Source organism: Chiloscyllium punctatum, chromosome 39 (genome assembly GCF_047496795.1).
Source record: "Chiloscyllium punctatum isolate Juve2018m chromosome 39, sChiPun1.3, whole genome shotgun sequence".
NCBI classification, from domain to species: domain Eukaryota; kingdom Metazoa; phylum Chordata; class Chondrichthyes; order Orectolobiformes; family Hemiscylliidae; genus Chiloscyllium; species Chiloscyllium punctatum.
This window is the reverse complement of record NC_092777.1, coordinates 46,199,333-46,217,338: the sequence shown is the minus strand read 5'-3', so window position 1 is coordinate 46,217,338 and position 18,006 is coordinate 46,199,333. Positions and strand designations below refer to the sequence as shown.

The window sequence follows — 18,006 nt, the reverse complement described above, 5'->3', positions numbered from 1 at the left end:
GAATCCCTTCTAACAACTTGCCCACCACTGATGTCAGGCTCACCGGTCTATAGTTCCCTAGCTTTTCCTCACCAATGTTCTTAAATAATGGCATCACATTAGCCAAACTCCAGTCTTCTGGCACCACACACATGGCAATCGATGACACAAATATTTCAGCAAGGGGTACAGCAATCATTGTCTTTTAATGATGTAACTGTACCTGTATGCATCACTTCCTCTGGATGTTCATTCCACATTATTGGTCAGAGTATTGAGTACAGGAGTTGGGAGGAAATGTTGCAGCTGTACAGGACATTGGTTAGGCCACTGTTGGAATATTGCGTGCAATTCTGGTCTCCTTCCTATCGGAAAGATGTTGTGAAACTTGAAAGGGTTCAGAAAAGATTTACAAGGATGTTGCCAGGGTTGGAGGATCTGAGCTGCAGGGAGAGGCTGAACAGGCTGGGGTTGTTTTCCCTGGAGCGTCGGAGGCTGAGGGGTTTACAAAATTCCCTGGGGTCGGGGAGTCCAGAACTAGAGGGCATAGGTTTAGAGTGAGAGGGGAAAAGATATAAAAGAGACCTAAGGGGCAACTTTTTCACGCAGAGGGTGGGACGTGTATGGTACGAGCTGCCAGAGGAAGTGGTGGAGGCTGGTACAATTGCAACATTTAAGAGGCATTTTAATGGGTATATGAATAGGAAGGATCTGGAGGGATATGGGCCGGGTGCTGGCAGGTGGGACTAGATTGGGTTAGGATATCTGGTCGGCATGAATGGGTTGGACCAAAGGGTCTGTTTCCATGCTGTACATCTCTATGACTCTATATGAATCACTCTGTGTAAACACATTGGCCCTTAGGTCTTTTTAAAATCTTTCTCTTATCATCTTAAAAATATGCCCTTTTATCTTGAAATTCCCCACCATTGGGAAAAGATACCTGCCATTCACCCTATCTATACCTCACATGATTTTATAAACTGCTACGGGGTCACCCCTCAATCTTCTACGCTCCAGTGAAAACATCCCAGCCTATCCTGCCTCTCCTTGCAACTCAAATGCTCCATTCCCAGCAACATCCTGGTAAAATTCTTCTGAACCTTCTCCAGCTTAATAATATTTTTCCTGTAACAAGGTGATCAGAACTGGACAGACTACTCCAGAAGAGTACTCACCAACATCCTATACAACCTCAACATGATGTTCCAACTCCTATAATCAAAAGTCTGAGCAATTAAGGCAAATTGGCTAAACGCCTTCTTAACCATCCTATCTATAATTGATGCAAAATCCAAAGAATTGTGTATTAATTATGCATTAATTCCCTTATTTTTTAAAAATAAATTGCCTACCTCCGCCTTGAATATTCTTAATGACTCTACCTTGACAACTCTCTGCAGTAAGGAATTCCATGGATCTGCTACTCTCTGAGAGAAGAAATCCCTTCTCAACTTTATCATAAACGGGTGACCCCCTTTACTCTGAGATTCTGCCCTCTGGTCCTATTCTCTCCCACGAGTGGAAAACTGCTTCTCCGCATCTTTCCTGTCAAGCCCACAAGAATCCTATGTTTCAACAGGGTCGCAACTCATTCTTCTAACTCCAATGACCACAGACTAAACCTCCTCATTCAATCCATCCATAGCTGGGATCAGCTGAGTGAACCTTTGCAGGACAGCCTCTAATGCCATTATATTACCTTAGATAAGGGGACCAAAGCCGTTCACTATACTTTCAGCATGATCTGACTAGTGCCTGTATAGTTTTAGCTAGAATTTCCCAATTTTTACATTCTATTCCCTTTGAAATACAGACCAACATCCATTTGCTTTCCCTAATATCCAATTAACTTTAAAGCTAGGTTTTTGTGATTTACCAGGCCTCGCAAATCACTCTGTGCAGTAGCTTTCTGCAGACTTTCTCCATTTAAATAATATTCTGCTCTTCTACTCTTCCTGTAATAGTGAATAACTTCACATTTTCCTACATTATATTACAATAGCCAACATTTGCCCACTCACTTAAACTGTGTCTAACTCTCTGCAGACTCTGTGTCATCCTCACCATTCGCCTATTTGTGTGTCATTTGCAAGCTTAGCTATAGTACACTCACTTTCCTCATCCAAGTCAGTAATATGTATAAGACACTGTCTTCTATTAGTTAAATAATTCTCTACCCATGTTAATATACTATTCAAAACACTATGGGCTATTATTTAATTAAGTAATCTTATATATGGTACCTTTCTGAAATGCCTTTGGAAATCCAGATATATTACACCTACTGAATCTTTCTTATCTATCTTATCTGTTTTGCTACTTCCTCAAACAATTCTAGTAAATTTATAAGTCATGATTTCTCTTTCAGAAAGCTGTGTTGACTGTGCTTGATTATACTATGTATTTCTAAATGCTTCACTATTACATCCTTTTGAATAAACTGTAGTGTTTTCCCAATAACATATGTTAAGCTAACAGGCTTATAGTTACCTATCTTTATCTCTCTCTCATTTTGAATAAGGGTGTTACATTGGTACTGTTTTTATTGTCTTGGACTTTTCCAGAATCTGAGCATGCCTAGAAGATTGTTGCCAGTGAAGCTTCTTTCGTTGTAGCTATTTGCTTTAATATTCTAAGATGCAACAGTTCCAGGGGACTATCAGGCTTCAGCCCCATTTACTTCTGAAGAACTTATTTTCTAGATAAAGTTACAGTATTTATTTCGTCCCCATCTTTTGCTTCTTGATTTACTATTCTTGGAATGCAATTAATATCCAGGTTCTCCACTTTCTGCATCTGAGATCATAATATTCTTGTGACTTCCCCTAGATACCGGTTCATAAAGCAGCCTTGCATTTCAGTTATGGAAACAGACTCTTGGGTATTCCCACTTTATACTTCATTGAAGTCACTAATAAAAGAAGATTCCTGCTTGCACACACCCATCCTCCTTGCTCTAGCTATTTGTGTAGGCTAGTCATCGTATCTAGCAATTCAGTTGTAACTGCCCATCTTTCTTAGGTTCAGTATCATTAATCTCTTAGGTGACCCTGACATATACTGTTACACCAGCTCCTCAAATTCCACTGAACATGCCTGTATTATTTTATCCATTGCTATTTTCTGGGAGCTGTCACAATGCCATAAAGGCACACTAGCCTCCAATTCCACCATCTTTAGAATTCAGATGATATTATTATCGATTTGCCTTCTGTTTTGCCCTCATGTGTATGCCTGAACTTGGTGTCCTGCCTCCTGCTCACTTTTTCGATTATCGCTGAATTGAGGCATTCAATTTTCTCTCCTTACCACCTGCATTTTGCAGCCCCCCCCTCTCCAAACACCCACCTCACAAAGAATAATTTACCATATTTTGTATCATTATTTAAGAGTTTATTTGGTACTTTGTACTTATAAATCGAACATAGAACATCAAAGAGTACAGTACAGTACAAGAATGGGCCCTTCGGCACAGAATGCTGTGTCTAACATGACACCAAATTAATCTCTTCTGCCTGCCCTTGGTCCATATACCTCCATATTCATGTGCTTATCTAAAAATCCCTTAAATGCCCCTATCCTATCTGCGTCGAGAGTGTGATGCTGGGAAAGCGCAGCAGGTCTGGCAGTATCCGAGGAGCAGGAGAATCGACGTTTCCTGGAATCAGGAATCCTGATGAAGGGCTTTTGCCTGAAACATCGATTCTCCAGCACCTCGGATGCTGCCTGACCTGCTGTGCTTTTCCAGCACCACACTCTCGACTCTAATCTCCAGGATCTGCAGTCCTCACTTTCGCCTATTGTATCTGCCTCCATCACCATCCCTGGCAGTGTGTTCCAGACTCTGACCTCTCTCTGTGTAAAGAAACTTGCCCCTCCAGTCTCCTTTGAACGTTCCCCCTTCCACCTCTCTTATTAGACATGTCAACTCTAGAAAAATAATTCTGACCGTCAACCCTATCTATGCATCTCGTAATTTTATAGCATCTCTCCAGTCTCCCCTAAGCATCCACCACTCAAGAGAAAACAACCCTAGCTTTTCTAGACCCTCCTTATAGCTCATACCCTCTAATCCAGGCAGCATCCTGGTAAACCTCTTCTGCACCCTCTCCAAAGCCTCTACATTCTTCCTGTAATGCACAGTGACCACATTTGAACATAGCACTCTAAGTGTGGCCTAGCCAAAGTTTTATAAAGCTGCAACATGACATCCTGTCCCTTGTGCTCAATTCCCCAAACAACAAAGACAAGCATACCATACTCCTCCTTTATAACCCTACCTATGTATGTGGCCACTTTCAGGGAATTATGGACTTAAACCTCTTCTGTACATTAATGCTGTTCAGAGTCCTACCATTAACTGTATATTTTTCCTTAACATTTGATCTCCCAAAGTGCAACACCTCACACTTTACATGGATTAAACTCCATCTGCCATTTCTCTGCCCGTATCTGCTACTGATCTATATCCCACTATATCCTTTGACACCTTTCTACACTATCCACAAGCCTAGCGATCTTTGTATCAGCTGCAAAATTACTAACCCACCCATCTACATTTTCATCTAAGTTATTTATATAAATCACAAACAGTAGAGCTCCCAGTATGGATCCCTGCGGAACACCGCTAGTCAGAGACGTCCAGCCTGAAAAACATGCTTCCACTGCTACTCTCTGTCTTCTCTGGGCAAGCCAATTCTGAATCCACGCACCGAGTCACCATAGATCCCTTGTATCTTAATCTTCTGGAAATTCAGTCAAGTTAGTAAGACATGACCTGCCTTGCACAAAGCCATGCTGACGATCCCTAATTAGGTCATACATTTTCAAATATGCATAAACCCTAACCCTAAGAGTTCTTTCTGATAACTTCCCAATCATTGATTTGAGACTCGATAGTCAGTAGTTTCCTGGATTATCCCTATTTCCCTTCTTGAAGAGAGATACAACATTAGTTACGCGCCAATCCTCTGGGATCCCTCTGGCTAATGAGTATATAAAGATATTGGTTAAGGCCCAAATAATTGTTTTTGCTTTTGCTGCAGTTAATATGTTAGTACTTTTACCCCTGATTCAGAAGTTTCTGTGTTCAAGTCCCATTCCAGTACTTGAAGATAAAATTTGGTGCTGATATTCCCATTATAGTACAGGGAGTATACACTATCAGAGGTGCGGTTGTTATGATGAGACATTGAACTGAAGGTCAGTAGCCCTTTAAGGTGAATGTAGAGTTCAGGATTTATCTGGTTCTGTGGTTCTCTGGTGTTAGACTAATTCTTAACTTGTCTGATGTTTCTGGGGTAAGAATCCAGTTATGTTCATCGGAACTGCCCAAGTCTCCCACTCTAACTTGGAAGTAGACATATTAGCATCAGATCCTGGGGAGGAGGAGAATTATGTGTTGGAAGTTCAAGCTTCCTCCCATCTTCAGTTGCATGTCTAGTCTCCGGTGACCCGGACACCAAAGATTTTGCCCATTGTGTTGAAGATTAAAAATAATTGCATGATATTTCAACAGTTATCTCTGCAGCACTGATATTCTGGAAAGTAGCAGCACTACAATTAATGGCAACTGAAGAAACAGCTACTCAAATCATATCCTTTGTTCTTGTATTCTCCAGTACATTCACTCGATAAATACATAGGTATAACTATTTCAAATCTAATTGTAAAAGTGGAAGAATACAAGATGAATATAAATTAATAGCAGCCTGACTGAATGGACAGGTTTAGGAAAATAATTCTCCAATCAGGATTGAGGAAGAGTTCTATAAAAAATTGGTTGTCTTCTCCTCTGTCTAGCAGGAACCAGATGGCCAAAATACATAGACCGAACTGTGGGAAGGGAGGGCCTGATGAGAAGTGATCACTGTTTCATTTCTGTTCTTACATATTATCAAGGACATATATTCAATTATTTACTGTGCAAAGATGGTGGAATATGGGGAATCAGAGATGGTTAACAAAGGTGGTCAAGGAGAGTACCCATCAAAACTAAGACATAAAGAGTGGTAAAAATTAGACATAGGTGTGAAGATTGGGGTACTTTTTTAGGAACAAGCAGCGAATGACTAAAAAACTGATTTAATGGGAGTAGTTAAAGTGAGTTAATTAAAGTGTGGCACATTGGAGAATACAACTGAGGAACTGATAACAAGGAGCAAGGAAATGGCAGATAATTGAAACCAATATATTGCAGCAGTCTTCATGGTGGAGGACACTGAAGACATTGCAAAGTTATCAGATAAGTAAGGTGAACACGAGAAGAGAGATCTTGTAACAGTCTATACCATGAGGGACAAAATATTGATAAGCCAATGTAACTGAGGCAGACAATGAAAGCCTACATGCCAGGATTTCAAAGGAAGTGGCTGCAGAGTCAGTGAAAGCATTGGATTTCAGGAGCGTTCCAATAGTTTGGAAAATAATATGACACCCGTATTCAAGAAGGGATGGAGACAGATAACAGGAAATTATAGGCCAGTTAGTCTACCATCTGTAATTAGGAAAATGCTAGAGTGCATTCTTAAGGAAGAAATAGCAGGATATTGAGAAAAAGCTTAACACAATCAGAATCAACATGGCTTTGAGAAGGGAAATCATGATTGGTAAATTTGTTTGCATGCTTTGAGGATATAACCAGGAGGTAAAGGGTACCAATAGATTTAGTATATTTAGACTTCCGGAAGCTATTTGATAACATGCCACATAAATGGTTACTGCGCAAGATAGGATCTCCTATCAGGAGGGAGGGGCATACTGTGATGAAAACAAAAAAAATCTGCAAGGATTATGGATAGGTTGAGTGAATATGCAAAACCTGGCACATAGAGTTTAATGTAAGAAATTGAGAGGTCAGGCACATTAGTAGGAAGAATGAAAAAGCAGATTTTATTTAAATGGAGAGAGGCTCCAAATAAGTGCAGTGCAGATGGTTCTAGTCCACAGAACAAAAAGGGTTATCAACAAGGAATAAAGAAAGCAAATAGAATTCGGGCCTTCATTGCTAGGGTGTTTGAATTTAAAAGTAGTAAAGTATTATTATAACTATACAGGGTGTTCATGAAGCCACATCTGGAGTAGTCTATGCAATTTTGGTTTTCATATTTAAGAAAGGATACATTGGCGTTGGACACAGTTCAAAAGAGATTCAATTGGGTGATTCCTGGTATGAGGAGGTTGCCTATTGAGAATGGCTAACCATTCATTAGAGTTTAGAGGAATGAGGAGTGATCTTATTGAAACATGTAACATTGTGAGTTGCTTCACAGGGTAAAGATTGAGAAGATTTTTCTACTAGTAGGGGAATCTCAATCTAGCAATCAAAATTTCAGATTAAGGGACATCCATTTAAAACTGAGATGTGAAGGAATTTCTTCTACCAGAGGAATCAAAAATTCCAGACATTTGGAATTCTATATGTCAAAGAGTTGTGGAGGCTAGACCACTGAAAGAATGTAAAGTGGTGGTAAATAGATTTTGACAATATTGAGGACTTGGGGGCTATGAGGAGCTGGCACAAAAGAGGATTTGATGCCTGGGGATGAGCAGCCATGATCTTGATGAATGGTGGAGCAGAATTGAGGAGCCAAATGGCTTACTCCTGCTCGTTTCCTGATGTTCTTATGATTCCACCCACAAGAAGTTTCTTGCTATGCAGCAATGGATTGAAAATAACACTCAGGATAAAATGTGAACAGCATCCTGATTGGGAAGCCAGGCATTTTGCTCCAAATTACATTGTTTGGGCATTTGTTATAAGCAAGATTTGCTGAGTAATTATATTGAGTTCCTGTAAAGATTCCGTGACTATAGAAAATACACATATGTGGGTTTTTCCTTATTTTCTAATCAATCACATTTTTCCTATTACTTGAAAAGATCTATTTAAGCAATTACATTTATTCCTTTGAGTTCACTGGGATGAGGGACACATTTTTTCACTTTGAGAAAAGGTTAGTTGGACAATAAATGTTCCTGCAACAGAACCTTTCCTAATGGAGAGCAGCAACTCTCTGTGTGTCTGAGAGAGCTGGATCATCTCTCACACCAGCTTAATTTCCAGCCATTCAAAATGAGAATGCAGACAAAGGAAGTTCTGTGCTCAAAGTTTGACAGCATCAAGCCAGGATTGGGACTGACAGAAGGCATTTCACTTAATGGCTGTTCTGGTCAATGGGGAGAGAAAATTTGGATATTATCAACCTCACCTCGAGCTAAGGCTGCCTTCGGGAATGGAAAGGCTAGCATTCACCACTCAGTTCCCCCGACCAAGTAGTAAAACTGAATCGAGCAGTGTAACCATCAGCAGTGTTACAAAGCACCTTACAATATGTTTTTCTTTTTCAGGTTCCCCCCAAAATATTATCGACAACCAACTGACAACAACTGATGTGTAATCTCACAGCCAACACACAACACTAAAAGGACAGAGTTGACAAACAACTAATATATTGCATGCATTAAGGAGACAGTATTCTCTCTCTATCTTTGGACTGTGCAGACATGCATCCTCTTGGGTGAGCTCACAAAGATAATGAGGAGCCACAGCTATCGGGATGGTGCTATGGGTTCTCTATCACTGGGGACTCCGCCGGTCCACTTGTGATGTGCAATAACTAAGAAGAGCTTCTTCACCATTTCTACACTTCACAGTCTACAGGCAGTGACTTGCAGCAGTTCCACAGAATTACAGGGGATTGATTCTCAACCTGAGAACTCTGAATCAAGGAGATATTTGATTAAATTTCTAAACTTTCATTTTGCTGGTGAGGGGTTTATCATACAAACCGAAGATTTATAACAAACCTTCCTAACAGTAAAATAATATAACAAAAATGTACACTTTTAGTCTTGTCTTCTTTTAAACAAACCAACTGTGAGTAGATTTTTGCTCCATTAAATCGAATTGAATATGTGGAGGTAAGTGACGACACTAATCTCATTGAGCTGCACTAACAAAGCAATCCAATAATTCCCAAAAATATTTAATATTGGAAGGTACTAAAATCTGAATTATTCAGGTAACTCTGTCACAATTTTATAAATCCCAAAGAATGGTATTGAAAATGGTTTCTGATCTTTTAGTGAAATGTGTTATTAGTTCACAGTGACAAATGGTCATGTTGCTGGACAGTTCTTTCTCCCTTTCCATCTCTTGATTAAAAGTTATTACTGGAATGTTTTTTGCATCCTCCAGACTGACCACAGAAACAAAATATTTGTTCACCTTTGTTTGTAGTAAAGCAAGAACCAATTTCAACCAGCTTCAATAAATGTAATGTTTACTCTGACTGCCTGTCACATGGACTTCACCTCAATAAGTCCTCTAATCTATTGCAGACAGTGAGAGTTCTGGTTGTGAACGCTTCCATGAATACAGAGCAGCTTCTTCTGTTTCACCACAATGTGTTGGCCCTTTTTAGTATGAGCTACTAATATAAAGCTATATTTTCAGCAATAGCATCAGTAAAAACAAAGTACTTACCCAGGATACACTCTAACCGTGACATATGAGTGCTTATTGAATGTTAAAACAACAATAAATCATTAACTCTATTACTTATTAAATACAGACCATACACTTGTATTGTGTTTTGGGGGTAATCCAATTTTTACATATGGGATAGGTGTGCTTCAGATGTAAAAGGATTGAGAATCCATGGAATGTTTTATTCATTCACAAGCTAAAGATGTTGCTACCTAGTCCAGCATTTATTATCCACCCCTAATTAGGTTAGGGGTCAATCACATTGCTGTGGATTGGGAGTTACATGTAGGTCAGACAAGGTAAGGATGGCAGTCTTCTTCCCTAAAGGACGTTAGTGAACCAGATGGTTTCAAACAATTGACAATGGACTCATGATCATCATTAGACTCTTATTGCCAGATCTTTTTCATTAATTGAATTCAAATTCCACCATCTGCCATGGCAGGATTTGAACCTGGGTCACCAGAATATTATCTGAGGCTCTGGATCAAGAGCCCAGTGATAATAACACAAGACTGTTACTGCCCCCTTTATAGGTAACATATAAGGCTGTAAGTATCTGAGTACAAGTGGGACGCATCTCCTAATGAAAACTGCCTTTTTATTGTAAATCAGATTAAGAAAAATATAGTTGTTCAAATTCAAGCTATCAGTAAACTCATTGTGCTGCAAAACAATATAATTGGTGTGCTACATATCCAAGAGTCCTAACTCTGACAGTTAAGTGATCACAATCTATTCCTTTCATTCTATGAAACAATTCCCAAGGCCTTCCAAAAATTAACAGTCCGATGTTCTACACGTGGTAAGTTTTCCGTCTCAGCAAATATTTTTCAGCTGTTTTGCAAAAAACTTGGATTTCCTCTACAATGCACATATAAATATTGACCTTGAAACTAAGTCTAAATTTATAAGGAAAGCTCTTGTGAATGCATTACAAAATTTTAATTAGAATTGGGTTTAGTCAAGGTTGCACTATTTGATTGGTGGATCTGAAATCTCCACCTCAGAACAACATGTTAACTGGGATTATGACAGAGATTTCCATCAGACTAGTTCATGATGTACATAAATGGATCCCATTCACCAACAAGAATCCTTCATTTCTCATGCATCAAATAAGGCTAGTGTTAAGTGAGATTTTAAAAATGTCTTTATTTTATAGGATATGGGCGTCATTAGCAATGTCTTGCCTAATGCTTATTACCCATGAACTGAATGCCTTGCTGGGCCATTTCAAAGGGTAGAATCATAGAATCCTAAAATTCCTGCTGTGCAGATAGATGCTATTTGGCCCATGTCTGAACAACACCTCACCCAGACCCAGTTAAGATCCAACTACAACCCAGGTAAGCACGGTAGATTTCCTTCCCTAAAGGAAATTAATGAATACGATGGATTTTATATCTGACCCAAACTTTGTATCCCAGAATTTAATTAATTTTAAATTACATCAGCTGCCTCAGTGAGAATTTGAACCCTGTCCCTACATCATGAGCAATATTACTGATCCACTGCCGTTACCACATATCGTCTTGGGAGCAAGAACAGATAAGGTGATACTTCCATTCATGGGCAAGTTGATTCTAAATCAGCAAAGGTTTCCAGTGATGTCAAAATGAAAAGTGTTGAAAAACACATTTTTCAATTCCTTTAATTATTATGTTCATGGAAAAGCAGACATTTGTTTTCTCTAAAAACAGAGAAATTTGGTCAGGTTACAGAACACAGCTAAAAACTATGCATGAATCTGACTCTATAGCAATTGTTAACATTGAGTCAAAGATTATGGGAACGCTTAGCTTTATGGAGACAAAGGGGAGGTGTTGATGGTGAAATAGGAATTAACTGTTTAATGTCTTCATTGTGTATCCTGGCCAGTTAACTTGAACCAAAAGAGAAATGGAGTAGGTATGGAAATGATGAACTGAGGAGTGCACTATTCAGGTAGCAACCCCGCTCAGCAAACTTACATCCAAAGATATTGACATTGGTGATTCATCTCTCAATCCCTGCTGCTGGCTATTCAGTACTAAATGCCAGTTTACATCTACATATTGGCTTTACGGTGATCTAGATGTTTATGTTTTATGGAACTGCTTCCTGGGTATGCAATGCAGATGTAGTTACGGTGAAGTTACTGTGGATGAGATGACCATGGACTGGGGCAACTCCTGACAGCTGCCTTGAGAAGTAGGAGCAGGGAGTCAGGGTGTGGTACTTGAGAGAGGTTGGTCAGAGAGGCAAAGTCTAGGGAATGGGGCAGATGGAGAAAGCCAGAGAAATAGGGGTGAAACAAAAGAGGAAAAGGATGAAACCCACAGGAGCCTCAGGAAAATAGAGCAATGCAACACAGAGTCACAGGCTACACATAAAGGGAAATACAGAGAGAGGGGCAATACAGAGACAGGGACAGCACAGAGCCGGGGACAGCACAGAGCCGGGGACAGCACAGAGCCGGGGACAGCACAGAGTCGGGGACAGCACAGAGGCATGGTGAGAATTTAATCAGAGGTGACAATTTTAATTTCCCATCTTGAACTACTTGTGAATGCACTCTTGGTTTTGACAATGTTTCACATGACAATTACTCCCACAGAGCCAGAAGTAAAGATTGTCAACTCCACAGGTCTCAATTGTTTTAGTTTCTTTATTTTTAATATTTGATGACAGGTTTCAAATCAAATATTTGAGATAAGTAATAAGTACTCCCTTCTAGGACTCCATCAATGAACCCCAATAACAAACAAAAAAGTAAACCAACACTTTAAAGGAAACTGAATAAATTAGATGAAGTAACATTTGTTGTGGCAGGGATGCTCTCCAGTGCCCACCTGTTGTGTAAAGCCTCAAAGTGGGACACTGTACGCTCCGACTCCAGGTCTCTTTCTGTGTCAAAACGTTCAGGAGTGTCTCCAGTCAACATCATCAACCCTGAACATAAACACAGCATGTTGGGTGAAAGCGGGAGTCAGGTTGGTGTACCTGTGAAATCTGATGAAATAACAGGACTGGGGGCCTTAGCGACATTTGCAAAGTTTGAGATCAGAAAGAAAACAAGCTCAAGGCCACTTACAGAATGAACACACAGGAACTCCAATGTTACAAACATGTTGGAAAGATGGATGCTGAGTGTCTCAGTAAATATTGTTAGTTGTTCTGAGCAGAGTCGAATTCTTTTAGGTACTTGCGATGCTATGATTTGTTTTGCAAAGGAAGTGATTGTGTCGTGAGAATGATCTTTTTTGAAATGGATTTCAGTTCATGGGGCACTGGCAGCAAGACTGGAGTCGAGGGAGCTATTGCAATGGATGGTTTGCATTTAAACTTAGCTGGGACTGGTGTCTTGGCGAATCAAATAACTACAGGTGTTGAGAGGGCATTTAAACCAATTAGAGAGGGGAAGTGAAATGGAGAGGGGAAAGGTAACAAGATATGGTAGCATTAAAAAGCAACTATTTATATATTGAACCCTGAGTGGGACAGTGTACAAAGATAGAAAAACCTCAGTAAATAAGGTCAAAGGGGATAAAAATAGGTAAAAGGTCAAAATTAATTGCTCATTACTTGAATTTGTGTTGTATTCAGAAAAAAATAATTAGTGGCATGAATACACGGTGTGATCTTAGAGCCATTACAGAGACATGGTTACAAGGAGATTAAAGCTGGGATATACTCAGGGTTATGGTTACAGGGAGATCAAAGTTGGCATATACTCAGGGTTATGGTTACAAGGAGATTAAAGCTGGGATATATTCAGGGTTATGTGACTTTTCAGAAGGACAGGCAGGAAAAAAAAGTGGTGGGCTAGCATTGTTAGTTTTCCTTAGTGGGGGAATCAAAGATTATGGGGAAAAGTAGAGGATTATCAGATCAGCCAGGATCACCTTAAATGAAGGAACAGATTTGATAGGCTGAATCACCCAATTCTGTTCCGCTGTCTTATTGTCTTTTCACACAGCATGTAGCTGGGATCTGGAATGCACTGCCTGGAAGTGTGGTGTGGTCAGGTTCATTTGAGGAATTTAAGTAGGCATTGGATTATTACTTAAATAGAAATAATGTGCAGGGTGGAAGGGAAAAAGTAGAGGTCCAGCACCAAGCCACTGCAGGCACAATGGGCCAAATGGCCTCCTCCTGCACTATAACAATTCTGTGATTGTGTTGTAATTGTGCAGGCAAATAAATTCAGGTGAGTGTGAACAAAATCAAGGAAGGATTCTAGAACAACCTTGAGGAAGAGTCGCTCAGAGACAAGGAAGAAGTATAATTGTTTTGTTTTGATGAAAATCAGAAAGAAATGGCAGATTTTTATTGTGATAAGGAAAAATGGGTAGTACAGGTTGGGGGGCATTTAATTCCCTGGAAGGTGGTGGGTGGAGACTCCACCCCCTTCCTACCTTGATTGTGTCTAGGGCTGGAAGGCCCATAGATGGCCTTCAGGACTACTGCTGCTTTCAGGTGATCAATCAATGAAAATAAATTCATCCATTAGCTTGGGGTGGGGAGACTCACTAATCAAAAGGCACGGTGTGTCAGGGTTGGTTTATCAGGCTGAGGGGAGATCAAAGAACCTGGCATTGGGAAATGGAAGGCCTCTGCCCTCATCTCCCCACAATGCTCCTTCCACGAATGGCTTGTATTACCATTTCTAGGCTTCAGGTGGGTGCATTACCAGCAACAACCACAGCCTCACTGGTGGCACAATTGAGCAGTTGTCAACCTCTGACTGGCTGAGGGGAGGGCCTTCTGCTTGAGATATCCTTATACCAAGGGAGGTCGGCTGCTGATTGGCACTTAATGTCCCGAGCTTTCCCGAAAATAGGTGACACGGTACCAAGAACCCTGTCACCTACATTAAAAACCAGTCACTGTGTGCTTTGGGTCATGGCTGAGTTAATGAGCTGACAAAGAGGGAGGGGATTCTGCATTTAAACATGGCCAGCCATTGACGGCTACTGCCTGTCCAGAGCTTCTTTATGAGATTAGGCCTTTACTGAGGTTTGCTGAAGGACATTTCTGTAGGTTGGCACATGCTTGTAAATCCTGGGCCTACAAGAAGAGGGCAAATTACTAGAATCACAAAAAGCCATAAATGATTGTATTCCTTTCCCTCCTTTAATAAAATATGTTAGAAATTTCCGTACAACTGTTCCAACTCCAGAACCTCACCTCTAGCCAAATGGCAGGGAGCAGCATTTAGCAAGTTCCTTGCTGTTGCCTCCTTCTTTATAATTCTAAATCATTTATATGCTCAACAAAGTTTGAGTTATCTGACAGTTTGAATGAAACCACAGAACTGATACAGAAAACTGAATATTTACTGTCAGAAAATCTAATTATCAGCAAATATTAAAGTAAGTGGAGATGATTACTATTTGAGACTTGTAATAGGACTAAGAAGTGGCAGCTGCAGACATGACACAGAACTTTTATAGAGATAAGTTGAGACAAAACTAAATAAAATTAGTGTTGTCGCCTATCTGGTTACAGAGGTGAGAGGCCATCTTGTTCTGAGTGGGGTGTCCAGAAATTTCTGGAATTTCAAAGACCAGTTTGCACTCTGACATATAAAACTATTATTTTTATTATTTAACCTATACTTCTAATCAACCTGTTCAGAGTTGTTATTACACACCTCTGGAATAGGTGGGAACTGAACCCAGGCCTTTTGCTCTGTTTTCCCACTTGCTTCTGTGTGTCCTGATGTGGGAATCATTACACTGAGCTTAATTCCTTCCAGCTAGTGGCAGAATAATGGTAGCAGAATTAAAGTGAAGACAATCAATCCTACCAGGAACCACTCATTGCTGATCCTCCATCGATTTAGTTTAGTTTTGTTTTAAATAGTAAAAAGACCCATGTATCCAATTGAGTATTTACATGCGAAGCCCATTATGGCAATGCAAACCATCAAAGGTGAGGGATAGGAAGAGCAGGAAGGCACTAAACCAAAATGGAGTTGGTAGGAGAAATTAGCACTGTATATCTGCGGTACCAACCTCTCTCTAAAGGCATTGAGACTATTGATGGACACCACATGCTCCCTCTCTGAGGGCACCCAAGCACAAATGTAGCTGTGAAAGAGGGTAGACAGGCAGCAGAGATGACCCCTAGCAGAGCCCGCTGCCTGGACCTCTTCATTTTTTTTTTTTCCCCAGCACCCATGGTGTGTGTGTGCAGGTGTGACACAAAGTGCACGAATCTTTATTCAATTTCCACCACCAGGAAGATAGGAAAAACACCCGAGTGGCCAGTGACAAGCACTGCCCTTCAAACCACAGGGCAATGCTGTGTGAGCAAAACAGTGAAGGGGAGGGTAGGGACTAAATCAAAATAGAGTTGGACTTTTTTTAACAGTGCTAACCACTGTGCCACCGTGCCGCCCCCCTGGACCTCTTCATATCCAGCCTGGCCAGGCCCAGGCACACCCCCACCACTTTAACTTGGGCCTCTCCAATCATGCTGATTGGGTTATCTCATTAATTGATGTAAATCAGGATTCTATAATGTACATAGAGTCCTGGCTGAGCATTTCCTGAGTTCAGTGTTGCATGGACACTCTGTTCAGTAAATCTCAGTGACTGTTACACTGACCTCTGGTGGGCAGATCATGCAGCCCCAAGGGAGCATGTTCCTGAGCAACAGCCATCAAAATGGAGTGGGCCTCCCAATGAAAGATCTGGCACCTGGCATACCATGCTAACTGCCTGATTGTTAATTATGACCTTGTTAGTTCTTTTGAAGCCACCAGGTTTCCAATAAATGTTTAGCAGTGCAAAGAAAATAACAGGACTAAAGCTGTAACCTAGTTCCACCCCCTCCCCCACTTTAGAAAAGGTTTGTAATTTAAAAAATGTGACAGCCCATCTAAAATGTTACAGTTGGCAGACCTGAAATTCACTGTCAAAGTGCCCACCTTGGAGCAAGAGAGGTTCCCATAGCTGGGTGAGATGGACAGTGTTATTTCTTTACTCAGTTTAGTGCAGGATTGAACTGATGAGCTGGTGCTCCATCTATTGGCTCAGACAAAAAAATGAACCCGTGAATCCTCAGCAGCAAATCCAAACAACTTTGAGAAAGTTCCACATCTCGTATTCTGATCAACCAGGTTGGGGAGCCAGGCTACAGAGATGGATAAAATTGTGCAGTCTTAAATATTACTACGTGTCAGTCAACAGAAGTACATCTTCGGAAATAATTGAAAGTGGCACAAAAAACAAAAACAAAATCCACCACATCAAGAAAGAATTTGCCTTTTAAATGCGTGAAGAATTCTATTCTCATTGGTGTTTCCATTCTTTCCTATTTGCCATTCACTCTCCTTGTGCTTATAGACAAAATGTGAGTGGGCAGGTTATCTGGCTACTGCATTGCTGTTAAAATCCATGTAGTCAAACTCATCTCCCACATCATCCTTGATCACATCATCGAATCCGTGTTGCTGCAAACATTTCTGAACTGCCTTCAACACAGCCTGCAGCCTCCTGTCAAGGGCAAGGAGGTGAGGTTCTGTCAACACTGGGCTGAGCGCATCATGAAGCAAGGATTCCCGCATAACATCACTCAATCGATAATCTGGCTGTGACAACAGCTTCAAACGTAAGAGTGTTGACTTCTTTATTCTGTAAAGTAAACAGTACATCGATTAGGGCCTTCAGCTGACAATCTATTGGACTGGATTTTGCATCAAGAATAATAAGGAGAGCATCTTACTCCTGAACAATGAGTCCAATCAAACAGCAACTTAGAGAGTGTCCACATATGTATATTAGAAGTGGATGTTTGGAAGTTGTTCAATGTTTCTACAGTAGTTCCTGCACAGACACCTCACTGAGAGGTCCGATGTTTAAACACATAGGGGCCATAGACCTGCTATACCTACCCAGTTGATACCCACAAAACATAATACAGTGAAAAAGTTACAGCAGTTTCTTTCATGGGTAAGTGAACTTTTAATAGGTTAATAAGTCTTAATTACTGCTAATCAATCTCCAACAATGAAAATTACATTTTACAAGAGTGAAGTCTCATTCCTTCAGATTTAAATTGTTGCTGATGATTTAAAAAAAAATTGATCCTCTGATCTCAGGTCAAAAAGTAACAGCAGGACCAATTCAGGTCCAGATTAGGCAGAGATGGTCTCATGGCTAAATTGGTATGTTTCACACCCATATCATGACCCAGATACGGGTATAACACATGTTTGAACAAATCTGTCCTCATCAATAAGATGTTATTCTGACAGTGAGGGATTACCTGCAGCACTGAATGAGTGGGGCAAGGATGGAGAGTTCATCATGTGAGTGTTTACCAAACCTAAGAAAAATAAAGAAATGGTTTAAAAGCTAGTTCGTCAAAATGAGAAAGAAAGCATTGTCATTGAGATATGCTTATCAGGGTAATATATAGACATTAATTAACTGTAACTTTTTGTCAGGATTAGATACCCATGCAAGCCCAACAATGCACTTTCAACTATTTGTTATTTTGCACAATAACCACGCCCTTTAATTTTTCTGTCCATGAAATGT

General features: G+C 40.3%; 2 protein-coding genes across 6 annotated transcripts in view; one reads left to right on the top strand and one right to left on the bottom strand.

The window, feature by feature from the left end:
- Nucleotides 1-8,796, top strand: part of LOC140464232 (platelet-derived growth factor subunit A-like) — a 90,695-nt gene extending 81,899 nt beyond the window's left edge. For all 4 annotated transcript variants that reach the window (XM_072559076.1, XM_072559074.1, XM_072559075.1 and 1 more), the window contains one exon: nt 8,332-8,796. In XM_072559076.1, the coding sequence (XP_072415177.1) occupies nt 8,332-8,374 (43 nt within the window). In that variant the 3' untranslated portion in view covers nt 8,375-8,796. The remainder of the gene's footprint in view (nt 1-8,331) is intronic.
- A 3,305-nt stretch (nt 8,797-12,101) lies between these two features.
- fam20a (FAM20A golgi associated secretory pathway pseudokinase) overlaps nt 12,102-18,006 on the bottom strand; it is a 52,962-nt gene continuing 47,057 nt past the window's right edge. For both annotated transcript variants that reach the window (XM_072558603.1, XM_072558602.1), the window contains 3 exons: nt 17,732-17,791; nt 15,869-17,097; nt 12,102-15,608 (listed from right to left, as the gene is read on the bottom strand). In XM_072558603.1, coding sequence (XP_072414704.1) covers nt 16,830-17,097; nt 17,732-17,791 — 328 coding nt within the window. In that variant the 3' untranslated portion in view covers nt 12,102-15,608; nt 15,869-16,829. The remainder of the gene's footprint in view (nt 15,609-15,868; nt 17,098-17,731; nt 17,792-18,006) is intronic.